Genomic DNA, 24,467 nt, shown 5'->3' with positions numbered 1-24,467 from the left:
ATTTACAATAGCTAAGCTTTGGAAACAGCCCAAATGCCCAAAAATAGATGACTGGATCAAGAAGATGTAGTACATATATACCATGGAATATTACTCAGCATTCAAAAAAGATAAACACATGCAATTTGCAGCAACATGGATGGCGCTGGAAGGGATCATGCTCAGTGAAATAAGCCAGAAAGAAAAAGTTTTCCATTCTTTTAGCTTTTCCATCTGGTAGTTATCTGCATGGTTTCCCCACCCACACCTCAATTAAGTTTTCCTTTAGTTTTTCAAATGAATGCATATGCCATGTATTTTTTTTAGCCCTTTAAAGCTTACAAAATTCTAGCGGTCTCCTGTCTTTCCTCTCCAGTTCTCCAGAGCAATGACTGAACTCTTAGAGCAGTTTTTCCCCCCCTCAAATAGTTATTTCATCATTTGTTACTTTACACATTATCTAGTCATTTCCTGGTATGATAAATGAGGATTTAGGTCTTACACCACAATCCTCGCTTTTCCTCTTACTGTCCCCAGAGAGTTATCAGACTTAGTGGTATCTTAGTCCACTTGGGTTGTTATAATACAGCATCAAAAACTAGGTGGCTCATTAACAACAAAGACTTATTTCTCATAGTTCTCCAGCCTGGGAAGTTCAAGATTGTGGTGATGGCAGATTGGGTCCTTGAATATATTTAATTTTAATTGATATTGTTCATTTACAATAGACTATACAATCTATAGGGCTTAGGTACCTAATAATCTAAAATTTTGCTAACATGATGGGTAAACATGTTTTAGTTTCTCACTTTGGTTTCTAACAACATCTATTCTCATTATTTCTTTGAATTTTTAATTTTAGCCATTACACTTATCATTACTCTTTTTTTAAAAATGAGTAACTGATTCTTCTACCATTGTAGTAGCATATGGAATCTCATTAAAGATCAGAAAGTTTTTAAAGGTCTCACACCTACTGTTTTAACCATCAAAAACGTAGTCTACTTTTACCACGCTTCTTTACTATCCCTACTGAATATATTGGAGTTCTCAACTTAGTGATTCTGAGCATAATTTTTTTCAGAAGTGTCACATGCACAGGGTAATTCAGAGTCCCTGTTTTGATCTAATTTTCTTTTAATACCTGAGTGCTAGCTCTTCTGTTTATAATCCATCTCTGACTTCTCAGCTATCTAGCTTCTATCTCTCTGGACCCTGGTTTCAGTTCATGTTATCTGTGGACTGACTCTCCCACTTGGGTCTGCCTTGGTAGATATGCAGTCCAGTCCTGTCCCCTTCATAGGCATCTAGACACTTATAGCAAGAAATGTTTCATAAGTGGTATGTGATATAGTCTTGTTAAGATTAATGGGGAGTAAACACACAATGCTTGGAAATAATTACACACAGATATAAAGTCAACATATTTTTAAAAAATATTAAAATACATAATTTTTAGAGGGGGGAAGTTGAAAAAAATCAGAAGATGCCTTCACATTAATCATTCTTTTCATATACTTCAAATTTGTACTTAATGCCTTTCTCTTCCTGGACATCAGAAAGAACACCTGGGTATCTGTAAAAGAAAAATATTTATAATTAAATAATGTATTAATTAAAAAGACAGCTTCCCTGACACTCAGCCAGAAGGCATCAGTGATATATAAAAGTAAGTTTTCTCTTCCTGTTTTCTTCACAAAGATAAGCTACTATTAAGCTGGATGACTATGACGCAAATATACTACATATATAAACGGTACAAGAAATTTCAAACTGTAGAGAGTTAGAAAATGAAAAGTATGGGCCTCCCCTGGTGGCGCAGTGGTTGATTGCCGCGCTGTGAAGCTGCCTGCAGCCTCTGCAGCGCCGGTTTGATCCTGGCTGGCCACCGGAGGGTCCCACATGGCGCGACAGACCTCTCCTGCCACGCCCGCTGCTCCCCTCAGCAGTGTATTTCTTCAGTCTGCCTGTTCTGTTCCTCACTCTGGCTCTGGTGAATTCTCTAACCCCCTGTGCTTCTGACTATACCCAGTGCTTGTATTAAAAAAAAAAAGAAAAGAAAAAAAAAAGAAAAGTGTGCGCCTCCCCTGGTGGCATAGGCGGTTGAGCGCAGCACTATGAAGCTGTCCGCAGCCTCTGCAGTGCTGGTTCGATTCCTGCTGGCTGGCAAGAAGCCCGCATGGCGCGGCAGACCTCTCCTGACTCGCCCCTCTGCTCCCCTCAGGAGTGTATTTCAGTCATTCTGCCTGTTCTGTTCCCCGCTCTGTCTCTGGTGAATCCTCTCACTCTCCCATGCATCTGGCCTGTACCCAGGTTCTTGTATGCATGAATAAATAAATCTTTAAAAAAAAAAAAGACAATGAAAAGTGTAATTCTTCCTCAGCTCCTTCTGACTCTGGATTCTTCTTCCCAAAACTAACCACTGTTAGTTTTCTTTTGTCTTTCTACTCTATAATCCAGGTCAAATGAACTTTCTTAAGACTTTTTGCACAATCTTACACTTGGTATTGGTTTTCTTAGGTGAGCAAAAGAAAAAGGAAGTACAACTTTTGGTTGGTTAGACCAGAATTAGTTATGTGCCTGGTGTGGTGATTCTTGATTACTATTTAATCAGTGGACTGTTGCTGCTCCCATCCCCCAGTGTGTGGGTTACTATATTCCTTTACAAGAATCACTGTTTGATCTGATCTTTTCTATTCTCTAAATGCTTACTGAAGCACATGTACATTCCAGCTTCAAAACCTAGGTCACCTTTGGGCATATATCAAGAAGGAGGATTGCTGGGTCATGTGATAATTCTATTTTTGTTCTTGAGGAACCATCACACTGTTTTCCATATTGGCTATGCCATTTTACATTTCCGCCAACAGTTTATAAGAATTTCAATTTCTTTACAGTCCTACCAACACTTGTTATTTCTTTTTTTTTTTTTAAACTGTGGTCAGAACCTTAAAGAGATAGATGCATTCCTATGTTCAATGCAGCATTATTCATAATAGTCAATATCCATGAACAGATTAATGGATTAAAAAAAGGTGACTTATACATACAATGGGATATTACTCAGTAATAAAAAGGAAATTCTGTCAGTGCTGTTCAGAGGGTATAGTTATGGTTAGGCAAGATGTCTAAGTTTTAGAGCTCTGCTGTGCAATACTGTGCCTAGAATTAAGAATCCTGTATTGTATACTGAAATTTTATTAAGAAAAGATCGTATGTTGTGTGGTGCTTTTTAACAACAAGAAACCAAAACCCAGATTCTCTGCTGAAGGCTGTTCTGACCACACCAAATCTTGGTGCACTTCCACACCACCTCAGTGTGGGTGAAAAGAACACCTTCTTTAATCAGACTTGTGTTGGGCTCTGGTTCTGCTGTGTGAAACCTGATTAGCAATAAACAATCTTTATCCTTATAAAGAATTCAGCATTGTGCCCATTACACTCAGCGCTCTACAAATGTTACCCATTAATATGGTTAGTCTGTTTTGTTTTAACTATTTTCTTAACTCACTGTGGGCAGGGTTAATCAGGAAAAAATTTAAAAATCTTATGATATCTAACACAATATTGACTAATAATAGGTATTAACTCTTTATGAATTAGAGATCAGCTATTCTGATAAAAATATAATTAGAAACCCGAAATAACAATAACATAATGTTTAAGAAAAAGAGAAAGGTGTTTTTTCTCTTGAATAATTTATATATCAGAGGAAGAAGCTAGGCTTCTATTTACTACTCATTTACTAAGCTCTTTCTGTTCACTGTTTTAGTAGCAGTATAACTTTTTTCTTTGAAGAAATAATTTTACTAAGCCTTAAAACCATTATTGTAGTTTCTTGGGAATAGGTTACCAAAAGCAACAATTTGAGTGTGTGTATGTGTGTGTGTGTAAAATTCTCAAGAGTATCAAGATTGTTGGTTAAGAAGATAAAAGCAAAGTTTAAAGCAGTTACTTCTAAAACCATGAATAATAACTTAGAAATAAGCTATTATATATGCTCAGTAAGCCAAGGTATTAATGCCTATCTTTTGTGAAACTAAAATGGAAATTTCTCAAAATTTAATTATAAAAAATATCTTTAAAAAAAGCTTCATTCTCTAATACTCACATACATATGCAGTCGTTTTAAGGATGATTATAACTGCCTCATAACCATAATCCTAAACTTTACTAAAGAGTAAACTCTCTAACAGTCATATTTGAACTCTGAGGTTAAATCTAACAGGATTTAGAAATACCCTCCATTTGTTATCAACCACCCAGGGACAAACTCCGTTTTAGAATCTTCAAGCATTAAGGAAGCCAATGAATATAAATAAACATAAGATTTGAAGAGACAAAGGATCATGAAAATAATACAGAGATAATTTGATGGAAGGTCTAAGGAAGAGGCAAACAGAGTTCTTGAAATATTATATATAAGAAGGAAATCACAAGTGAAATAAAATACTCTACAGAAGCCACAGACTCAGGAATAGGGGGATGTACAGGTGGACAAATATGCTAGGATCCTGTTGGACATCTGGAAGTAATGGGAACAGAAGAGGAAATGTCAGTCCATTTAAAACCTGCAAACCTGCTTCAAGTTGTCCCCTGGTAAGGGGCATCAGTCCCAGCTCTGGAGCCAACTACTACCTCAAAGGTTTCTTCTGGTCTTTCTCATTTTTGACTGCATGGTCACATATGGAAGGTTGTTAACTAGAAGGAGAAGTCTATTTGGGGCTCATTAAGTAGAAAACTGCTGGTGTAAAACAGTTTAGTTGAAGATTTAGTTTAGTTGAAGATTAGTATGAAAAGGTCTGAGATAAAGATATCTTCAAGCCAAGATGAATGAAAGCAGTATCTCAGAGGACAGGCTGTCTGGCATGGTGCCGTCAGAAGAATAACAGTATTGACAGGACTCATGGTGCAAAAAAGCAGACACAAAGTAACACCATCTTACTTTGTTAATATTATCTTTTGCTTTTAGGTTAACATTATTGGTGGCTTCATCTACATTCTAATTTTATTCTCTTGCTTCACTATAGTTCCCTTCAACTTTATTTCATTACACTAGTGCTCTTATGACCAGGAAATATGGTATTAATAAATGATATTATTTTTGAATTGAAATCTATATAACCCACAGAGGTCCACTGATAGGGAAAATGGGGGTGTAAACTAAGTGGTAGCTGTGGGAAATAAAGGAGAATAAAGAATGATCAGAGTTCATTTCTGGACAGTAGGGAGCAATACACAGAGGTTTTAATAATTGGGCCATTTTACAGATTTCTAGGGACAAAATATATTCTGCTTTCAGAGGTTTCCTTTTTCCCCATGAAAACCTATTCATGAAAAACTGACCTATTCTTAATCCTCCCCTAAGAGGATTTCCCCCATGACATTTTAAAGAGACTGTTATATTGGTACAGATTTGATCAAATGCTACAATGAAAAAAAGGACCTTTCATCATTTTCTTCTATATTGTTGTTCGGAATGTCCATTTTGGAGTAATATTCTTGGATTTTGGCTTTGGATAGCAATTTCCTATTCCAATATAGTCACTACAATTTTCTAAGACATTTAAAGAAGAATTACTACCAATCCTTCACAAATTCTTTCAGACAATAAGAGGAGGGACAATTTCTCAACTCATTCTGTAAGACTGGTATTATCCTGATACCAAAACAAGGTGAAGACATTACAAAAAAAGAAAAACTACAGACCAATATCCATTTTGAATATAAATACAAAAATCCTCAACTAAATAGTAGCAAATGGGATCCAAACATATAAAAAGGATTCTACATTATTACCAAGTGGATTTATCACAGAAAAGCAAAGTTAGTTTAACATAAAAATGGATGTAATATATAGCATATTAATCGTATATTAAGTATTAGTGTATTTTATCTTTTTAAAGGTAACAACTGCACCATCATCTCAATACTCAGTAAGAGCATTAGATAAAATCTAATACCACTTCACGATAAAAATGCAGTGAACTAGAAATAGAAGAGCTCTTCCTCAATATGATGAAGGGCATGTATGAAAATCCCCCAGTTAACATCTCGCTTAATGGTTAAATATTGAATACTTTACTTCTAAGGCCAGAAACAGGAAAAGGATGTCTGTTCTTGTTACTTCTATTCAGCACTGTATTGATGATTCTGACCAAGGCAATTAGGCAAGAAAAATAAATAAACATTCAGATTAGAAAGGAAGAAGTAAAACTACCTCTACTTGCAAATGATATGTCCTGTATATGGAAAATTGTAAGGAATCCACAATTAGAACTAGCAAATGAGTTCAGTAAGATCTCAGATACAAGATCAATAAGCAAAAATCAATTACTTTTATATGTATTATCAATAAACAGTCTGAACAGAAGACTACATAAATAAGAGCTTCATTTATATTAACAGCAAAATTACTTATGGAGAAATTTCACAATGAAGTACAAGACTCATATAGTGAAAGCTACACAACACTGTTGAAAGAAATTAAAAGACCAAAGTAAGAAGAAAGACATCACATGTTCATGGTTTAGAAGACTAATATTGCAAAGATGGTAATACCAAAGTAATTTACAGAGACAATATAATCCCTGTCAGAATCTTAACTTGATTTTTGGCAGAAATTAACAAGCTAATCATAAATTATAGAAATGTAAGGAGCCCAGAACAGCCAAACTATCTTGAAAAAGAACACCAAAGTTGGAGCACTTGTACTTCACGAAAACTTTCTGAAGAACAGGAATAACTCCATGAGCTCTGAGCAGGCAACAATTTCTTAGATATAACACCAAAAGGACAAGTGTCAAAAGAAAAAATAGGAAAACTCGATAATACTAAAATTAAAAACCTTTTTGTTGCAAATAATGTTAAGAAAATGAAAGGCGGGCCTCCCCGGTGGCGCAGCGGTTGAGCACTGGGTTGCGAAGCTGCCTGCGGCCTCTGCAGCGCCAGTTCGATCCCCGGCCGCAGGGTGAGGATCCCACATGGCGCGCAGACCTCTCCTGCCGCCCGCTGCTCCCCTCAGCAGTGTACTTCATCACTCTGCCTGTTCTACTCTCTGCTCTGGCTCTGGTGAATTCTCTCACCCTCCCGTACCTCTGACTGTACCCAGTGCTTGTATAAATAAATAAATAAATCTTAAAAAAAAAAAAAAAAAAAGAAAATGAAAGGCAATTCAGATAATGGGAGAAAATTTGTGACGCAAAAACTGATATATATTGCAATATGGACAAACTAAAAAATTGTATGCTACGTCAAAGAAGACAATTCCAAGAAAAACTACACATTATATGATTCTGCTTACATGAAATGTCCAGAATAGAAATAGCTATATATAGAGAAAAGGACTAATGTTTCTTAAGGGGAGGAGATTGGCTTCTTCCCATTTAGATCTCAGTGTAGACATTACTCTTCAGAGAGAAATTCTCAGAGTATACAGTATCTACCATGTCACAGTCCTTCAATTCTCCACACATCATTTCTTTTGATGTTTATCAATCATTCTCCACTCTCCTCTTTTTTTTTTTTTTAAAGATTTATTTATGCATACAAGAACTGGGATACAGGCCAGAGGTGCAGGGGGTGGGGTGAGAAGATTCACCAGAGACAGAGTGGGGAACAGAACAGATGGATCTACTGAAATACACTGCTGAGGGGAGCAGTGGGCAAGTCATGAGAGGTCTGCTGTGCCATGTGGGTAGCTCCCTGGCCAGGGATCGAACTCATGCTACAGTGGCTGTGGATAGCTTCATAGGTTGCGCCTTAACCCCTTGCGCCACCAGGGAGGCCCTCTCCACTCTCCTCTTCTACTACAAAAAATGTAATCTCCTGGTGACCTGTGACAAATGTCTTGGTAAACATGATTTCTTTAACGCTTAGGGCAGTATCTGATGCTAAATAAAAACTGCATACAATGAACTGATGACTACTCTCTGAATTTCAGTAAAATCATTAAAACCTGTATATTCCCAAGTCTGTTATTGCCCCAAATCCAAAGAGACATACTCTTTTCTATAATTTTTTTTTTTTTTTTGGTGGGACCCTCACCAGCGGCTGGGGAACGAACCGGCACTGCAGAGGCTGCGGGCAGCCTCACAGCCCAGCGCTCAACTGCTGCGCCACCAGGGGAGGCCCTTTTCTATAATCTTAAGTAAGGAATCAAAGAGTGTTCCAGATTAATAAATAAATTTTACTTACTCTGGGAGAAGTTTATATTTCTTCAAATCAATTTCTGGAAAAAATGTGTCACTTTCAAATTCTTGCATGATTCTTGTCACAAACAGTCTAACATGGCCTGGTTTATTCATGACTTCCTTTGAAATAAACAAAAGGCATCAATTTATTAGTTACATAGTCAAGTTTCTATTAAGTATAAAGATAAGCTATATCATGTATTACCTCCAAAGTATGCTATTTAAATATCCTATTCTTTAGTTTGGGTCCTGCAAAGTATGCCAAAGTATGCCTTAGTTATGTTCAGAATGGCAACACCAATCATTATCAATAATTATGAGAGTGCATTTAAATATAAGCCCTTGCTTCTAGTTTGCTTATCTGAACTCTCTTTTCATTTGTGCATGCCGATTTATCTTTTTTCTTTAGTTGTTATTTAAGAACTAAGAACCCCAAATTATTTGGTTATTATCCATAGAAAAATTTACATATGTACATATGGGTAAGACAGTATAATATCATAAAATCTTGACTACTGAAAATCCCAATGGCACATTTAGTACATTGACCTAAAATTTAGTAATGCTTTCATTTTTTAGGAATAGCTACAATGGTAGCAATTTATCTGCCTCTTGTTGCTAATGACTGTATTTGACATCATATTTTTAAAGATTTCTCAAACTATAGCTGATAAGAACAAATATCTTTAAAAAGATTTATTTTATTTATTTATGCATACAAGAACTGGGGTGCAGGCCAGAGGTGCAGAGGGTCAGAGGATTCACCAGAGACAGAGTGGGGAGCAGAACAGGCAGACTGATTGAAATACACTGCTGAGGGGAGCAGTGGGGAAGACAGGTCTGCTGTGCCATGTGGGTCACCTCCCTGGCTGGGGATTGAACTCATGCTGCAGTGGCTGCTGATACCTTCGTATTGCTGACACTTATGCCCTTGTGTCACCATGGAGGCCCAAATATCTTAAAATTCTAATAAAAATCATGAATCCTAAGTATCGCTCCAAGAACACAGTTAACTCTTGACTATCAAATATCTTATAGGAAACACATACATATATGATTTCAGATGTTTGTTATCATCAACATTTCAAATAAGGGCATGGAATAAAGTTCCATTTTTATTTTCAATACCACAATTTATATCAAATCCTTTATTCTCTTGCCCCAACCAAATAAATATTCTATTAATTCTTATTGTACCAAAAATGGATGGGACTAATCACAGCAGCATTTGAAGATCTGTATCAAAGTTAAAGACACATGGCAAGGCTTTTCTGTAAAAGGTCAGATGGTAAATATTTTAGGCTTTGTGGACCATACACAACATTAAACCAATGGGTGTGGCTGTGTTCCAGTGATACTTTATTTGCAAAAATAAGCTGGCAGGCCAATTTGGCAAAGGAAAAGATAAGCCTAAATGTTCTATAAGCTATGATATGAGGTAGATAATGCAAAGTTATCACCTAAAGGTGCTACTTCATTATTATATGCATATAAATATATCAAGTTGTAAAAATGACTTGTTTTTAAGTATTTAGACTGTTTAAAGAATACATTTTTATTTTTTATTTAGTTTTTAAAAACTTTATTTTTGCAGAGAAAAACAGGGGTATAGCATAGGCCAGAGGTGGGGTGGTGGTGAGAGGATTCTCCTGAGACTGAGTGGGGAGCAGAAGAAGCAGATCTACTAAACTATACTACTAAGGGGAGCAACGGGTGAGACAAAAAAGGTCTGCTAAGCCATGTGGGTTAGCTCCCTGGCCGTAATATCACAAGGTCACCACAGATGCCCTAAAGAAAACATTTTTGAATGCACATGGTATTGATCTTCAAAATGAATACTGAACCAAATAAAGAGCTGAATGTTTTCTTAAATATTCATACTTGGCTGAATGATCAAAAGAAGGTAACCATTTCTCCCCTATTACAAATGAGAAAAAAATAAAAGGTTGTAGAAATAGGAATCTAAGAAACAGAATTCTTTATGATCCCATCCGGGATCCTGGTATACCACTTTTTTAAAAATTAATTTTAATGTACCTATGTTACCACAATCCATCAAAGGATAGAGGCTGAACTTTTCATTCCCATAAATGTTAACTATTTATTAGTATTTCAGAAGAGTCAAAGAAAACTATTTACTATCCTCATTTTTTTGGGGGGGGGGTGTCAGTCATTTGGTACCCATAAAAAGGGAATATTTTCTCATTTACATACTATTTTCCCTTAGAAAAATCACATGACTGTTTTCCCAGTTCCCCATTTTAAATGAAAATTGTTGAGGCAAAGTTTTCTGCTAGTAAAAATTCATATGCCACTAGTCAGTGTATAGCAACTGAGAGCCCATCCCTTTCTTAATAAGACACATTTATCCTTAAAGAAAAGGGGCTAACTCGGTGTACCTAGGGCACATCCAGGAGTAGCAAACAGAACACTAAGGGAAGCAAAATTCTAAGGTATGGGCTTGAAATGTTTTTTAAATTGGAAACATCAAAAATTTTTAATTGAAAATAAGAGTTGTAAAACTTAAAGACTTACTTTTTGCATTTAATTTGCATAATAGTATCAATGAAACAAAGAATTCAAGTTGATAATATGTCTTACTCACAATAGGGATTATGTGGTTCCTTTACTTATGCTAAATTTTTTTAAAGTCCAGATGGCAGGGAAGCTAAAAGAAAGTAAGGTAGAATGTTTGTTTATATTTACAGATAAACTTTACTTACCTTATAAACAGAACTGCCTCCCACTATCCAAACCATGTCTACTTTGTTTGTTAATTCTGGTTGCTGGATAAGTTTTAAGGCATCATCCAGACTTTTGGCAAGATAATGAGCTCCTAGTGGAGGTTCCCTGAGGTTAAAAAAGAGAATTACAAATAACTTTATTAAAACTCATTCATATTAGTCAAATATTCTGAATAGGATGCAGTCATTATGAAGCTAAAATCATCATAAATAGGAATACTTTCACAAAAAGCACTTAACATGAGGATGGCCTATGAAAAATAGTTCAACCCATATTTGTATAGGTATGGTCGACAATGAAATAAAAAATAATGCTTTGGATACTTCATGATACATATGGTGGATGAAAACCAGATTCTAGAGGGATGGGGTAAACATTCATAAGGAAGGGTATAAAGGGAACTTTTGCTCGGTGATGGAATGTTCTGTATCTTTGACATGCGATTATATAGGTGTACCCATTTGTCAAAACCTAGCAAATGTACACTTAAGACTTGTAACATATCATTGGATATAATGTTTATGTCAAAGAAAAACTGTAAAGAAATACTGAACTCTAGTTAATGATATATGTGTTCAAGTATTTATGGAAAAATATACTAATGTCTGCAATTTATTTTGAAATGCTTAAAAAGAACAAGAATGATGATGGATGTATGATAAAACAAGCATAGTAAAATGATAATAGAAGAATCTGTGTAATAGCTATACAGGTATTTACTAAATAAAGTCACTCTATGTTAGAAGGTTTTCATGATAAAATGTGAGTAAAATAGTAATAGTTTGAATGATAATAGTTTGGTATGATACTCAAACTGTTACTATGTGGTTACCTTTGGGGGGTAGGGAAAGGATTTTTATGTTTCAAACAATATGGAAATGGATGATGTACTTAAAAATGAACGTTATTACTTGTGTAATTAAAAACCCAAAAGGGAGAACATTAATTAATTTGAGTGTTTACATTGACCAGCTCAATCTCTCCCAGCTCCAAAATTTTTTTGGGTGCGCAGGGAGAAGGGCTGCAAATCTCTTTATAAGTGAAGAAACATGCAGAATTAAGCTTTCACAGTAATTGGACAGAGAACATACAATTTAATGTCAAGTTCTTAGGCTGATGCTTTAAAAATCATATAATTGCCTTTGAACTATTAGTGATATCAATAATTAATCAAGAGCTAATGGGGACTTATTCATTCTCCTGGCTGCCTCTTCCCTCATCTCCTCAATATATATACTTATTTCACTATTTGTCATCTCTAAAGGGTTTAAGATAGTGCCAAGAATATATTTTGACTCAACGGTGAAAAAAGACAAGGAAGCCAGGATGATGTTAAGTGAGCCAAGAAAGGGATCTTTTAAGGTATCAGGGCAGCTGCTGTTCAGGGGAATAATTAAATACAGAAGAAACAGATTTGGAGTTTGTGGAGAAGGTAGCTTAGTTAATAAACAAAGTCCAGAGGGGGCCTCCCTGGTGGTACAAGGGGTTAAGACACAGCACTATGAAGCTATCCACAGCCACTGCAGCACTAGTTTGATCCCTGGCTAGGGAGGTGACCCACATGGTGCAGCAGACCTCTCTTGATCTACCCGGTGCTCCCCTCAGCACTATATTTCAATAGATCTGCCTGTTCTGTTCCCTACTCTGTCTCTGGTGAATCCTTTCAATCCCCGCACCGCTGACCTGTACCCCAGTTCTTGTATGCATAAATAAATCAATCTTAAAAAAACAAAACAAAACAAGACAAAGTCCAGAATAATTGAAACAGAGTGAAGGCAATTTTAGTAACTGAGGATGTTGAAGTGAGGAGGGTAAAATGGAAAATGGTGATTTAGGAACTGACATATGAAGAAAATTTAGAAGAGGTATCTTAGAAATTACTAAGGAAATATTTACTCCAAATGACTAGTATCTGGCAGCAATTTTGGGGTTACCTTGAGGATTCAGTTTCTTACATTGAGGGGTGGTAGGTAGAAAATTAGGTATCTCTAAAAGCTTTCACAAGCAATAGTAATTTAAATGTATAAATCTCTCCCTATTTATTTTGGATCTAGCAGTGCTTGGCATACAGCAGGTACTCAGGATATGTGTGGAATTGACCAGCAAGCAGAAAGACAAAAAATAAACTGTAAAATTTTTTCCTAACTATATTCCTAGTTCCTTTGCATGCTTGAAATAAAAACTTAAATTTTTCTATGCCTTGAAAAAAATGCAAACTACATCAACAAATGTCATATATAAATACATAAGAAACAACCAAACCCAATTATATTCACCACAGGGGGGTCATAAAGAAGAAATTAGACTCATCATTTGAGGAGATTTGCTGGCTCAACTAAATATCTTTCCCACTGAGATTTCTTTGTTTGTTTTAGCTCAAGCTAGCCATAAATAAACTTGAGTAGTATTCAAAAATATGTTATTAAAGAGTCTCTGAGAATGGCAATACAATCTCTGAATTTGGATCCCTTCAACTAAAAAGGTCATCAGAATATCCTAGCAACCAGGACAAAGTGAATAGTATGAAGATTGAGGCAGATGGTTAAGATACACATCAACATATTCACCATCACCCAAAGGGAATCAATCCAATATTCTGGTACTTTCTTCCAGGTTTTCACCTATTTCATTCTACAAGTGATTTGGGAGAAAAATCTAAGAAAGCCTGAATCCTCTTAGCCTATTTGTGTAATGTTTTTTCCTTCCCTCGTTTGGTGGTCTTTATTATGTTCATTTGGGTAGGATATAGCCCTTATTTAACCACTAATCTAGGTATTGTGAAGGTGTTTTGTAGATGTGATTAAAGTCAATAATTAGATAACTTTAATCAGGGTGGGCTTGATTCAATCAGTTGAAAGGCCTTAAGAGCAAATCTGAGGCTTGCCTGAAGAAAGTTGACCTTTGGACAAATAGCAGCTTCAGTCTCTGCCCTTCCTGATGATCTGCTCTACAGATTTTTGGGTTGTTTAGTAAGCCCCCACAATTGTGTACACCAATTTCTTGCAATAAAACGCATGCATGTGTGTACATACATGCTGCTGGTTCTGCTTCTCTGGTGAACCCTTACTATATACATGGCACTAATAGAACCAATGTTCTTAAGCAAGCAGTGCTCTAAGATACCACATTCTTTTTTTGGGTGATAACATTATCAGTTTAAGGAAGAGTGGTTACCATGCCATTCCCAAACTTTAAGGTCTAATTCACTTCAAATGTTCACCAATCCCCTGTAGATCCTGAGGTTTGGGAACTTATTTTAGGGGGTTCATATCAATGTAGACAACAATAACAAAAATAAAATAGAAGTCGGACACATCTTGTGTGGAATAAATGACATGGAAGCCATGGTGAAGGTTAAGCCACTGGAGTTCACTTCGTGGGCAGTCTTAATACTATTAACTACTCTTCCAGTCCACCTAAGACCCCAGGGCCTTTCTAGGCATCAGGAATTATCTACTCCAATGTTAGGTTGAAGGACAGGAAAATTTTTAGTAGTGTTTTGGTAAACGAGGAATTACAGGGCACAAGATTATGAACAATGTTTAGCCCATCATAAAGTTTTCATTTTAGGATTGGATCTAGAGAGGGGAGAGCCACTTAATTTTGCCAAGTCCTAAAACATATAAATTGATTTTATATGAAAATATGTAAAAGTTAGTTATTAGTTACATTGTACAAGTGATATTTGAGTCTATTGAACAATGGTACAAAGAAACATAAATGGGTTACCATAGTGAGACAATGTAACTTTTCAAGGTGATGAAATCAATTACTTAAGTAGCAGAGTAAGTGATATTGTCATGTGGCAATAACTTCCTATAATCATTTTTATGATATAAAGCAGCTTCATCAATAGCTATAGTCATACTATTTTATTTTGTCATACTTTGACCTCCATAGGACATGATTTTCTTGTGGAGAAATTACAGAATAGTACTTACTTGAGTTCTCTACTGAGAACTAAATTAATTCTGTCTTTTAAAGGCCGACTTTTCTCAGGAATGGAGAACCAAGTCTTCCTACCCATAATCACCAAATTCTGTTTACCTATAAAATCACAAAGAATAAGTATATTTGGGAATACACACACACACACACACACACACACACTTTCATGTATTCATGTATAGGCACAGAAATTTATGTCATAGTGACATCTACTGGACTGATTTTAACAAATTAAAATCTGAAAAAAATTAACACATTAAAACCTCCGCCAAATACAAAAAAGATTAAATAAAAAATTAAAATTTGAAATTTTACATTATCACTTATAACCGCAACATAGTATTTTTCCTTTAACCAATTTATAGCTAATATATAGTTTTAATGAATTGCAGTCATGTATACTACACAGTTAAAAGCAAAAACTGGGCTAAAGTGCTCAAATTGAATGTATTTTGTTTGTCATTTGTTAGAATGTCTTATAAAACTTCTAAACCTTATTTTTTCTTATCTATAAAATAGAGATAACAATAGTTTCTACTTCTAGGGTTGTTGTGTGTGGGTGGAAGACAGAACAGTGTTCAGCATGTAATAAGTATTATAGCTATTTGACAGTAATATTCGTATTTGTTTACTCTGTAGCTTTATGCTAAGTCATACTTTCAAAGATAGCTATGGTTCTACTTAATTAGCTTAAAATATTGTCAACTGTGCCCTCTCCTTCTAAGTATAATGCCTCTATAAAAACTTGGTATACAGCTTTCATTTTTCCAGTCCCTTAAGAGAAAATACCCTTGGGAGTGAGATATCTGCGTCAAAGGAATATACACATTTCTGATTCCTGATGTGTTCTGATTACCAAAAAGAGTGCATATATGTTTTCTTTTTTTTTTTTTTTTAAAGATTTTATTTATTTATTTATACATACAAGCACTGGGTACAGTCAGAAGTGCAGGAGGGTGAGAGAATTCACCAGAGCCAGAGCGGGAAGCAGAGCAGGCAGAAGGATCAAAGTACACTGCTAAGGGGAGCAGCGGGCAGCAGGAGAGGTCTGCGCGCCATGTGGGACCCTCCTCTGGTGGCTGGGGAGCAGCCGGGGATAGAACCGGCGCTGCAGAGGCTGTGGGCAGCTTCGCAACCCAGCAAGAGTGCATATATGTTTTCTTAAAGAATCATTAGTTTGATTTTGTTTAAACAAAACCACTAACACAAACTATAAGATTAAGCATTTTCTATATTGCCTGTAAATGTCAGAATTTCTTTTTCCCTCCAAGAATAAACGATGCCCCCTCCCCTTATAATACATAGTACTCTGAATACCACATGTACTGCATTTTCAAAGGCAGAGTTTTAGGTGTTCAATGAAGAGTTATCAATTATTAAAACTAAGAGTCAACAGGTGAGGAATTCTGATGAGGGAAATGGCATAGGTTTGGCCTAACAACTAAGTGGAGATCATGATAAAGATATAGGGTAGCTAAATATTTAAAAAAAAAAAAAAAAAAAAAAAAGCCAAGACACCAAGTGGGTCTTCCGGACCTACTCTTCCAAACCTACTTGGAACTCTTGAAAGTAGTTCCTATGAATTTTTGAGCTTCAGGCTCTTGCCATCTTGTCTTTCCAGTAGCCCAAATTCCAAATCCAAAGGCCTTGATCTGCCCTGTAAAATTACATTGCACTTACTATTTTCTGACTTATTGTTTCAGTTTCCTACGCTATTCTTCCTCCTATGACCAAATACATGTATTTCTTAGGTTTTAAATAGCTTATCTCCCCACTCCCAATTCTTTTCTTTGGTTATACTGTTCTGTCCAGTGGCTCAAATCATCAAGTTTTCTGCGCCTGAAATTATCCTGGATATCCTATAGGCACCTCAAAATCATCATCATTACAACTGCATACTATTCTCTACATCATCCAGACTCTCAAACTGAAAAACTTGAGAGTTCATCCTCGATGCCTTCCTGGATCTCCTTTCCGTTCCTGCTCTCCAAATCGATTATCATATAACCGCTTTTTAAAAAACTTTTATTCTTTCCTCTCCATTGTTCTCATCACTGCCATCAACTATTCCTAAGGGCTCCTCTGATCTTTCAGAAAACTAATCTCCACCAAATCCTCTAACTGCCAATTTTGCCCAATACATCAACTGTACCAGCACTCACAGGAAATGCCAAATAACTTAAAAACACACACACACACACACACACACACACAATAAAGGAGGTTCACTGAACCTTGGGAATTGCAAACAGATCAAAGGTAAAAGGTTCCAGCTTAACACAGAAAACTTTTTTTACTTAAGTAAAATTTGCACTGGCAAACTATAGCAAGTTCCTTCTCATTTAAAGACCCCACATTACCTTCCACTGAGGAAGTTGTGGTCATTCTTCGGAAATAATTGAATTCATTTCTACAAGTTAGAGAAACAAGGCGTTATTCAGGACGCGACCCCATGGGCTCAGGCTTTAAGGCGCCAGACAAACGGTGCACGGGGGAAATCTTAGGGCTGGGACTTCGCTCTGGGGCAGGGCATCGCGGGGAAGAGGCCTCGCCGGGCAGCGGCTCCTGACGCGCAATGAAGCCGAGGCCCAAGGCCCGTCCACTCATGTCCCGTCCCGTGTCCGATTCCGTCCGAGCGCGGAGAACAGGTCGGCGGCTGCACGGCTCAGCGCGGGGATCCCGGGAGCCGCGCCAGCCTCTGTCCTCCCAGGTACCTCCACCCCGGCCTGACAGGTACCTGAGCGGGGGCCAGGGCAGGTCCCCGTTCTTGCCGATGCCCATGTTCTGGGACACCGCGACGATGCAGTTGAGCGGACGAACCATGCCAGCGGCCGCAGGCACAGGGGAGCTCGCTGGAGACAGCCAGATTCCCCGCCACGCTCCGGGCGCGCTCGTGGCCTCCCCGCCCCCTGGCCCCATTGGCTCAGACGAGACTCCGCCCCCCCCGCGCCGGCGCACTGCAGGGTCGTGACGTGCTCGCGCGCGCAGACGCCCGGAGCTGCGGCCGTGGGCTCGTGCTCCCGTCTCGACCCCGGGCCCCGGCTCCTCTCCCTGCCTGCCATGTCAGGTCGGAAACCGGCCCATGGCGGCGCCGCAGCCCCCGGCCCTGCCTCCGGGAGTCAGGCGGTCTTGAGCAGATTCTTCCACTCCACGGGCATCCTGAAATCCAGCGCCTCCCCCACAGGTGCAGCTGAGGAGGCGCACCCCGCCTCTGACTCCACAGCGCCCCCTGCGTCCACTTTCCCGTCTCAGATGCCGCCGCGCGCGGTAGGTTTGGTCCAGGAAGGGGCGGGGCTAGTGGGGCGGGGCGGGGCTTGCGCCTGGTGAGGAAGGAGGCGGGGCGGCGCGCGAGAATCGGCGAGAGGACGCGGCCGAACGGGAAAGAGGCTGGACCCCGGGAGAAGGCGGGAAAAGCCGGGAGGGCCTCTGTCCTTGGTGTTGGTCAGAGTAAAGTTTCCATTGGGGAAATGGAGTTAAAGCCAAGGACACGGGTTTGTAATAACAGTCCTGAGATAGAAATTCACGGTTTTTTTTCTTTTAAGATTTTTTTAAATTTATACGTAGAAGAATTGGGGTACAGGCCAGAGATGTGGGGTGAGAGGATTCACCAGAGACAGAGTGGGGACCAGAACAGGCAGAACAGAATGAAATACACTGCTGAGGGGAGCAGCGGGCGAGACAGGAGAGGCCTGCTGCGCCATGTGGGTAGCTCCCTGGCCGGGGATCGAACTCATGCTGCAGTGGCTGCAGACAGCTTCATAGGTTATGTCTTACCCCCTTGCGCCACCAGGGAAACCCGAAATTCAGGTCTTTTGACTCCAGTTCTGTTGAGAATAGGAGCCCGAGGGCTTAGGGTACATCTTTTAACCTTCATCTCTTTTTTTCTTTCTGGTTTGAAGGTTGACGAGTTTTATTTGTGTTATAGATACGTGTTTGGTTAGGTTACTAGAAGAAAAAATGCCGCCTAATTTCTAGTCGTTAAGACGGGGGCAGCATTGCTCAGTATTTCAAGCTACTAAGCGTCAAGGCAGTTACTTTGTGTAGTTCTTCAGTGACTCGAGCCCTTGTAGTTCGGACGATAAAGTCTGATTCACAATTTGGCTGAGTAAAGTTTCTTTTTTTTTTTTTAAATTTTTTTTTTTTATAGAGGCATGTTTTATTTATTTATTTGTTTGTTTGTTTTGTTTATACATGCACTGGGTACAGTCAGATGTGATAGGCATCCGGTCCTTCCTTCCACTGAGTAAAATGAGTAGTTATTTTTACGTTTTTAAAATACATTTTGTAAAATCATGGACACTGCCATAAGGGAAATCTTGAGAATGACCCCACACTGTGCTGCTCTCGTAATGTATTTCCTTTTTTTTTTTTTTAATAGAGGCATGTTTTATTTATTTGTTTGTTTGTTTGTTTTGTTTATACAAGCACTGGGTACAGTCAGAAGCGCGGGAGGGTGAGAGAATTCACCAGAGCCAGAGCAGGGAGCAGAGCAGGCAGAAGGACCGAAGTACACTGCTGAGGGGAGCAGCGGGCGGCAGGAGAGGTCTGCGAGCCATGCGGGACCCTCCTCCGGTGGCCGGGGAGCAGCCGGGGATCGAACCTGCAGAGGTCGCCGGCAGCCTCGCAACCCAGCGCTCTACCACTGCGCCACCGGGGAGGCCCGTAATGTATTTCTTAAACTGAAGATGTGGGAGGAGATTGCAGATTGTCTTTTAGCCACCTGTCAAGTCTTAATACTTTTTTTTATTATTTATTTTTAATTATTATTTTACTTTATATAATTCTTTCATTATTTTTCATTTTTGCACAATGTATGCATTTTCATTTTAGTTATATTCCCCATACAATTTCCACCCCCTTTATTTTGACCCTAATCCCTCTTTTCTTCCCCCTGCCCCCAGTAGTATGTCTCTGGTCTACAGTTGCTTGTTGATTTTGATTTTTTCTTTATTATAATTAGTCTTTTTCCTGGTCCCTTATTTAGGTTTTCTAAATTCCTGCTATGAGTGAGACCATCCTGTATTTTTCTTTTTCTGGCTTATTTCGCTGAGCATGATCCCTTCCAGCTCCATGCATGTTGCTGCAAATTGCATGAGTTTATCTTTTTTGATTGCTGAGTAATATACCCTTGTATATATGTACCACATCTTCTTGATCCTGCACTGCTGGTGGGAGTGCACAATGGTCCAACCACTATGGAAAGCTGTGTGGAGATTTCTGGACCTACTAAACATAGAGCTTCCATATGATCCAGCAATTCCACTCCTAGGTATTTACCCAAAGGACACAGAAACAAAAGGGCACCTGCACCCTATGTTTATGGCAGCGCTATTTCCATAGCTAAGCTTTGGAAATGACCCAAATGCTCAAGTCTTAATACGTTTTCAGTGACAGCTTGACTGTTTCACAAATCTTGTTCCATTCATTTATGTTCATAAAGTGATTATATCTCTCCTGTCTTTGTACTTTTGACAATAACTTTTATTTCTGTGAATTCACCAGGATTTTATTTTATGCCCACCATTTTGAGGCTATTTGGTAAAGGACTTAAGTTTTTAACAGGTTCCTGCCAACAAGTACTTCATAATCTTGTGACATCTTCTGTGGTGAACATAAAATAGTTAACTTACAATTAACATTTCAAAAATGATGTATTTTCATTATTTATCTTAATTTTATTTTTTTCTAAATAAATTTTTTGTTTTTCTTAAAAGCATTTGATTTAACGTGAAAGTAGGATGATTCAGGTTTTGTAATTTGGAATAGGTATAGGTTGATTGAGTGAAACAAGGTAGCAACCCTGGTTCAAATTTATTCAAGCATGACTTGAGGTGCTGAGGTGTGTGACCTACCAGTGTCCACCATGTCTTTCATGGTGATAAAAAAATTTCACGCCTAGGATTTTAGATAGTTAAAAGTACCATAGATGCTTCTGTGAAGGGTGGATGACAAGGAATTGCTGTCATTCAGAGTTAAGATTTATTTCATATACATCAATTTTTGAGATTAGTGCTAACACATCATTTTCTATCCTTCCTGATACAGATTACAGAAATTGATAGAAGTAAAAAGAGACCACTGGACAGTGATGGACCTGTTAAAAAGAAAGCAAAAAAAGTCCAAGAAAAGGAAAGAGGAATTGATTTGCTGATGTCTGGGAAAACCGGTGAGTTATGGGGCAATGAATCTTTTTTCCTACCAACCATGGCTATGATATGCTTGTATTCTGTCATGTACAGAGGAGCCTAATGAAGAGTTAGGCCGTTTTTCATTTATGGATGAAGGGCGCCATTGTGTTTGAATAGAGTAGCCCCTTCATAAGTGGTGGTGGTATGTGTAGGAGGTTGGGGAATTGGAATTAAGAGCTAGATTCTGAAGTTTTGCTAGTTTTCCCATTTATTCTCTTTAGCTAATGTTTGTACTGATTATAAAAGTAGAATACTGTTATCAAAATTTCAAGCAATATTGAAATGTAGAAGGTGGACAGTGAAAGGCCCCTTAATCCCTTTCTTGAGGTCTGCTTTCAGTGAAGTGGAGGAAGGACAGCTGCCCTTAAGCTTGAAGTAGGAGAGGAGCTGACAGATCAGATTACTTTGAACTAGTCCTCTTTATTGTAGAATTTCCTGTCACTCCTTTTCCAGAGTACTGGTGCCCAAATTCCTGAGCCTTTAAAGCATTTTGTGTTGTAAAGGGTTGTTTCTTGTTTTTTTTTGTCACTGACTTAAGATTGTTGTTTGTCAATTTCTTTTTTCATATCACATTATAATTAGAATCATTGCTTTAGTAAGAAGCACCCTCTTTAACAACCCTGAGTTAGTTATGAATTGGCATGTGAAACCCAAATACCATTGTTGTATTTTCTTCTGATTTGCTAAGAATCAAAGAAATGTCTGAGGAGCAGGAGTGTTTTAAAGTCTCTGGAGAAACTGAAAGAATTCTGCTGTGATTCTGCCCTTCCTCAAAATCGAGTTCAGACAGAACCTCTTCAAGAGAGATTTCCAGTTCTGCCGAAATGCACAGATTTTGATGATATCAGTCTCTTACGTGCAAAGAATGCAGTTTCTTCTAAAGATGCCAAGTCTCAAGTCAGTCAGAAGGTATGTGACTATTTTATAGGAGAGTATCCAGCTACCTGTTAGGGTCTATGGGTTCACTCAGGCAGTGGTTCCCAAACTTGATTGACTATTCAAATTTAGTTTTGCTTTTTATTTTATGTTTTAAGTTCCTCAGGATTCATTTTTTTTTTTAAAAGATATATTTATTTTATTTATACAAGCACTGGGTAAAGTCAGAAGCGTGGGAGGGTGAGAGAATTCACCAGAGCCAGAGTGGGGAACAGAACAGGCAGATCGACGAAATACACTACTGAGGGGAGCAGCGGGTGCAGCAGGAGAGGTCTGCGCACCACGTGGGACCCGAAATGGTGCTGCGGAGGCTGCGGGCAGCTTCACAGCCCAGCGCTCAACCACTACGCCACCAGGGGAGGCCCTCTTCAAGATTCTTACTTACCATGTATTAAATAGGGAGGAATTGCTTTGTATTAAAACAAAACAAAACTTCTGAGGTGATTCTAATGTACATTCTGGGTTAGGGGCTGATGTTTTGGAGGAATTCTTTGTTGATAATTAATAAATGTAGTTTCTTAGTACTCTTTCATAGTTTCCATGATTAGCTGGGAAAATCACAAAAGGCAACTAACACAGGTATTTTGAGGTTTTCAGTTGAAAATCTGGCTGATATAAAGTAAATTCAAAGGTAAAACAAATGAATATGAACTCTTTATGTTTCTACTGTTTTGTGATTTATTGATGAATTTATTGATTTGTTGATGAATTTATTGATGAATTTATTGATTTATTCAGGTAATTTAACTCTTGTACCGTTGTTGAAATCTGCAATTCAAAGTAGTGGTTCACAGCCTACTTTTAAATTAGAATCTCCTGGAGAATGTTAAAAAAAATTACTGATAGCAAGGACCTTTTTTCAGAATTATATGTAATTGTTCTTCATTAAGAGCTGAATATAGGTAGTATTTAAAAGCTCTCATTTTAATGTATGATCTTGGTTGAAAACTATTAAATTAGAGAAATAATTTATATATATATTTGAGTCATTTAAATCTAATGAAAGCTATAGATTCTGCTCAAAGAAATACTCAAACTAGCACAGTTTTGTATGTAATTTTCAGACGTTCACACTCCTTTTTACAAACTCCAAATTCTTGAACTCCTTGAACTAGGTTAAGATTCATTGATTTTTTTTTTTTTTTTGATTATCAGAAAAAAAGGTTTTTGTTATTACTTTTACTGTCTTTAAATGTTTAGAAGTAATTCACCTTAATGAAGTGGTCTTAAAGTATAGGGTTCAAAAGGTTTGCCTATTTGAGCTTAGATTTTATTAATTAAAGAATTTTTCTTACGTCTTCATTAGAGCCCATTTTTTGTATTGTTTTATATGTAGAATAACCAGCCTGGCATTTCAGATTCACAGCAAATTGTAAGTAACCAATTGAAAGGGACACCTACCGTGGACATTATTTAAGTAATAGCTGACTAATGCTGTAGAAAGTTAGGGATGAATGGCAAGAAGTTACTGAATGAAATTTAGTTCCTGTGGTTCAAGACCATTAGTGTGGAGATTAATAACCTTGGAAGACTTGATCGGTCCTGAAATTCCCATTTAATATTCTGATCACCCTGCATTGTGATGACAGAATTAAATTGACAAAATTAAATTGTGTTCAGAATACTGTCTCTGGGAATATAAAAAGGAATATAATGTATCTGAGAAGTATTTCTACCCTGATAGGAGGATTATGGGTGCTTTGGTAGTGGGTATGGTAACATGCATCTGAAGAGGTGGAAGTGTGAACCTGTTGTCCTAAATCATATAGTGTAGTTAGCAGTGCCATCTCAAAAAATAAGATATAGACAAAAAATTGTAAGTAAATGCATCTTTAATCTGACATTGACTCACTTTTCTCATGCATATCTTTCCACTCCCTACCTTATTATTATTGGTAGCCTTTGGAGGTTTGTTGGGGTATATAATTCAGATAACTTGTAGCTCTACATACTTTCCCAGCTCAGTTCAATTTTTTAAACATTTAGCAACTGTAAAGTACATGTTCTGGTCTTTCTTTCTTACCTGGGTCCCCTTCTTGGGACATAGAGGACATTTCTTTATCCCTGCTGGTCATTAGTCTTTTACACTATATTTTTAGGTCAAGGGGTAGCTGGTAAATTTTCAGATGTTGACAGTGACACACTGACAATTAATTTGAAGTTGGATTTATTCTACTTATCTGTTTCATTTGACCTTTTATGTAAGTAAATCTCATAAGCCGGAAATTTGCTCTAAACTGTGAGTTGGGTTAAAAGTGGTTTCCGTATAGAATGGCAAGGAAAGCAGGAATATTACTGTTGAAAATGTGTAACCTGTATTTTCCAAAAGCTCTTTATTATTAATATCTTTACCCCCCAAATTGTGGTTCTTGGAATAAAGATTTATGTAGTATTGTCTTTTAGACTGTGCTTAGAAATTTAAAACATTAAGTGTAATTTAGCTACTTTCATGCTTATGGAAAGTGGTCTTGACTTACTG

At 37.7% G+C, this 24,467-nt stretch overlaps 2 protein-coding genes across 2 annotated transcripts in view; one reads left to right on the top strand and one right to left on the bottom strand.

The window, feature by feature from the left end:
* Positions 1–1,476: 1,476 nt before the first annotated feature.
* On the bottom strand, positions 1,477–17,711 carry DHFR (dihydrofolate reductase; the record flags this gene model as incomplete). Its single annotated transcript, XM_084233472.1, has 6 exons — positions 17,602–17,711; positions 17,225–17,274; positions 14,858–14,963; positions 10,895–11,021; positions 8,176–8,291; positions 1,477–1,555 (listed from the first exon to the last, which is right to left on the bottom strand). Exons 1-6 carry the CDS (start codon positions 17,685–17,687, stop codon positions 1,477–1,479), a joined length of 564 nt encoding a protein of 187 aa, XP_084089598.1. The 5' UTR covers positions 17,688–17,711.
* A 213-nt stretch (positions 17,712–17,924) lies between these two features.
* MSH3 (mutS homolog 3) overlaps positions 17,925–24,467 on the top strand; it is a gene marked incomplete at both ends in the record, with an annotated part of 149,954 nt that continues 143,411 nt past the window's right edge. The window contains 3 exons of the mRNA XM_084233471.1: positions 17,925–18,131; positions 20,910–21,030; positions 21,741–21,961. Of these exons, the coding sequence (XP_084089597.1) occupies positions 17,925–18,131; positions 20,910–21,030; positions 21,741–21,961 (549 nt within the window). The remainder of the gene's footprint in view (positions 18,132–20,909; positions 21,031–21,740; positions 21,962–24,467) is intronic.

This window comes from Talpa europaea (genome assembly GCF_964194135.1).
Source record: "Talpa europaea genome assembly, chromosome: 5".
Taxonomy (NCBI): domain Eukaryota; kingdom Metazoa; phylum Chordata; class Mammalia; order Eulipotyphla; family Talpidae; genus Talpa; species Talpa europaea.
This window is presented reverse-complemented; position numbering and strand designations above follow the sequence as displayed.